This window comes from Pyxicephalus adspersus, chromosome 5 (assembly GCF_032062135.1).
Source record: "Pyxicephalus adspersus chromosome 5, UCB_Pads_2.0, whole genome shotgun sequence".
Taxonomy (NCBI): domain Eukaryota; kingdom Metazoa; phylum Chordata; class Amphibia; order Anura; family Pyxicephalidae; genus Pyxicephalus; species Pyxicephalus adspersus.
Window position 1 is genome coordinate 146764919 of NC_092862.1, and position 3395 is coordinate 146768313.

General features: G+C 51.2%; 1 protein-coding gene across 1 annotated transcript in view; it reads right to left on the bottom strand.

Moving 5' to 3' along the window:
* DHX30 (DExH-box helicase 30) overlaps positions 1–3395 on the bottom strand; it is a 13238-nt gene that overhangs the window by 6613 nt on the left and 3230 nt on the right. Inside the window, exons 4-10 of the mRNA XM_072413434.1 lie at positions 3171–3322; positions 2944–3064; positions 2720–2869; positions 2318–2470; positions 1353–2174; positions 569–644; positions 44–148 (exon numbers count right to left, since the gene is read on the bottom strand). Coding sequence (XP_072269535.1) covers positions 44–148; positions 569–644; positions 1353–2174; positions 2318–2470; positions 2720–2869; positions 2944–3064; positions 3171–3322 — 1579 coding nt within the window. The remainder of the gene's footprint in view (positions 1–43; positions 149–568; positions 645–1352; positions 2175–2317; positions 2471–2719; positions 2870–2943; positions 3065–3170; positions 3323–3395) is intronic.

Here is a 3395-nt window from a genome sequence, read left to right on the forward strand (position 1 = left end):
TGCCCAGAAAGTGTGGCAGTCCATCGAGTATGTCTCCACCCACCTGGTAAGATAAGATGTTGCCCATTCCGGTAGGATAGCGCCCCCTGCAGTATCTCCTGGACTCCTCGGATTTCCTGCCACCCAGGGAGGAAGCACAAAATGCTGCCTGAAAAATAAAAGAACATAAAAATAAAATAAATAATGGAACCAAAATCGGTGAATATAAAGGGGGTCATTCACCCTCTCATCAAGACCTGGTGACTACTTCAATGAGACAGAATTAGGGGAAAAGCTGAATTTTTCCATCTGCCATTAGAGCAAGGCTCCGTCTGGTTTCCAGCAGTTTTCTGGCTGGGGCTTCTCCGTGAACAAGCTGCTTCCAGCCTAATGCATACGGGGGGCATTGTTTGGAGGAGACCTACTCTGCATTTGCCCCCATTCAGGTCACAGGGGGATGCTGGAATCAGGTTTATTTCTGCTGAGGTTACCCCATCATCCTGTCGGGACCCTCCTCCCCCTAGTGAACGTCTAGCTCTGGCCCCCAGTAAAGAATACGCCCGAGGATAGACAAAGCCGTGACTCTTACCGGGCTCTCCATGCTGGTCAATGTGCAAAATGACTTTACTAATCAGCTCCAGATCCGGGATGCATTCGTCATTGGTCTGAAAGAGAAAGATAGGGGGGGGGGATGAAAACGTCACGTCACATTTATTGCACATTTCATGCTGAAGTTTATATTCTGCCTTCCCAGGTTCCTCACTATCATCATAACTAAATTATCAAATAAAACCTGTATTACAAATCTTGTTGTAGATCCACTGATGACAACGCTGGGTCTAAAATATAATGTGTAAGCAAAACCTGCGCTTCTGTATGCAATGCAGGAAGATCATGGCCAGTGGGAAGGGCCAGCAAGGTGCTGTACACATAACACAGTGCTCCAACTGGCTAGCAGCCTGACTCCGCCCTCTGCCACCTCCTAAGCCTTACCATTGGTCAAATATTGTGATGCGTGGACTCAGACCAGTAAGGATTAAAAGGTGGGCGGTTTCCTTTAAGGTTTCAGTTGGATTGAGATATCATGGCCCATGAAAATATCGGGGAGGGTTAGACTGTCCGGCAGTGTCCCCACATCTAAATATCTGGGGCCCCTTTACCAGGAGCCAAGATGCTTTCAGGAAGCCATGTACAGCACCCCACTAGCCCCTCCCACCAGCCATGGTCTCTATGCACTGCATGTTAATGAGGGAGGAAGCTGGGAAGGCCAAAAGTATGCATACATTTTTATTGAACATTATACGAATAAACCCTGAGATGAAAGGCCCTGAACTGGGGGCCACAAAAATCATGATGAACAATGGCAGACGTACCGCTGGGGGCCGATAGGATGACACCCTGATCATGCGGAGGATGTCTTCCAGGTAATGCTGCTTCACAGGGTACATGAACCCAGGCACCCGGACAATGGGGCAATTCCCAAAATACTTTGATATGCGGTGGTTGTCACCGGTGGCGCTCATCAGGATGACTTTGATGTTGGGGTTGATTTCCAGCATTTGTTTCAGCAGGATGAGCAGGAAGTCAGTGCTGACGTCTCTCTCGTGGACCTCATCCACTATCACGTGACTGACCCCCTCCAAGGCGGCATTGGTCTGCAGCTTCTTCAACAAGACGCCGACCGTGCAGAAGAGCAGCGCACCGCCACGAGGGGGCAGCATGCTCTCCAGCCGGACCTGGTAACCCGCATTACGGCGCAGTGCCGGACCCAATTCCTGCCCCACGCGGTGAGCCACGGACACGGCGCTGATCCTGCGAGGCTGAGTGATGAGTATATTGCAATGAGCTCCACGTCCGCTGAGAATGGCGTCCTCCAGGACAAAGCGGGGGATACGCGTGGTCTTCCCACATCCGGTGTCCCCGGCTATCACCACCACTGGATTGGCATCAATGGCTGCCAAAATGGTCTTTTTATGGTCATCCGCTGGCAGCTCCTGTAGAGGTGTCACCTGGCTGCTGAGCCATTTAGCATTCAGTGAGTGACTGATCTCATCCGCTTTGTACTCTGATAACGGGGTGTATGGCTGCCCAGTAATGGGGTCACTGACAGAACTCCAATCATCTGTTGACTCCATCTCTGACACGGAATGTTCTGGTTCGTCAGATTCAAATTCATACTGCGACTCCAAAGGGAACTGCAACAGAGGGAAAAACATCAGTTAAAGGTTCAACTTCACCCGAATCCAACTATAAATTCTAGGTGGAATCCATCTGACACACGTGTTCTGTATCTGTGGCGGTCATGTTAGGTATGCAGTGCTCCCCCTCCCCCTCTCACCTCCTGAAAGTAATTCTCCATTCTAACCAGTAGGTCCTCTGGTACATTAAACCACCTGGCCTGTCGGTGGCGCTCTCGTAACTTCTGCACGGCTGAGAGATTGTACATGGCGTTTGACAGAGGATTGTTATTCTCATCCAGGAGGCCGAGTTCCTGAAAAGAACATTGGACATTATAAATATTTCCTGCAACCAACAGAACCATGCCAGGAGGAGAATTCATGAAAATGTGCACAGGCGCTGGTTCTGCACGGCAGCTCACCGGTTCCTCTCCTGATTGGGAAGGTCACGCGGCATGGGTTGCAGAGTGAGGGTTCGGTGAGAACTATGGGTGTATGACTGTAGTACCAACCAGGAGCGGGCACACCGCTACCCACCTAATAGTATAATAATGCCGACTTACCTTCAGCTTCTGACAGGCCAGGGCAGCCACCTTCTTCTCAGCTTCAGTCCTCCGCAGGCCATGAGCGACAAAGGTGAAGGGCTGCGGCCAGGTCAGGGTCAGGCGACAGGTCTTGATGTGTCCCCCCTCGTGCTGGTATTGGACATAATCCTAGAAGAAAGAACAATGATAAATTTGCTGTACGGCGCCATCAGCTGACATCTCTTTGGGGGGCAGCCGCGTACCTTGGACCCAGAAGAGGAAGTGGCCACTTGGACGACGGTGCTCAGGAGGTGCTTAGGGGAAGGAAACTCCATCAGGGCCCTCTTGGCGGCCAATTCTTCTTCACTATCCAGGGAAGGAAGCCTGCGAATTTGAGAGAAATCACATCAATCTCAAGGAGGATAACCCCCAACGGATCTTGGCGAGAGAGAAACCAATGCCAAATACCCAATCGTCCATCCTGACCAACCTTTGCTCAGTCCTGGCAGCACGAACTTTCCTTGTTCCCCATTGGCCTCCCTGCACCTCCATAGGATCCTCATCAGCTGCAGAATACTCGTCAGGTGCAGCTCTCAGCTTCTTCTGCCAGAACTTCCTTCCCGAACCCAACAATCCGAGGTCCTACAGGGGAGAGAGTGGGGGGACATTAGAGTGTCAGCTCCTCTGTACAGAGACTGATAGGACTGGCTCAGTG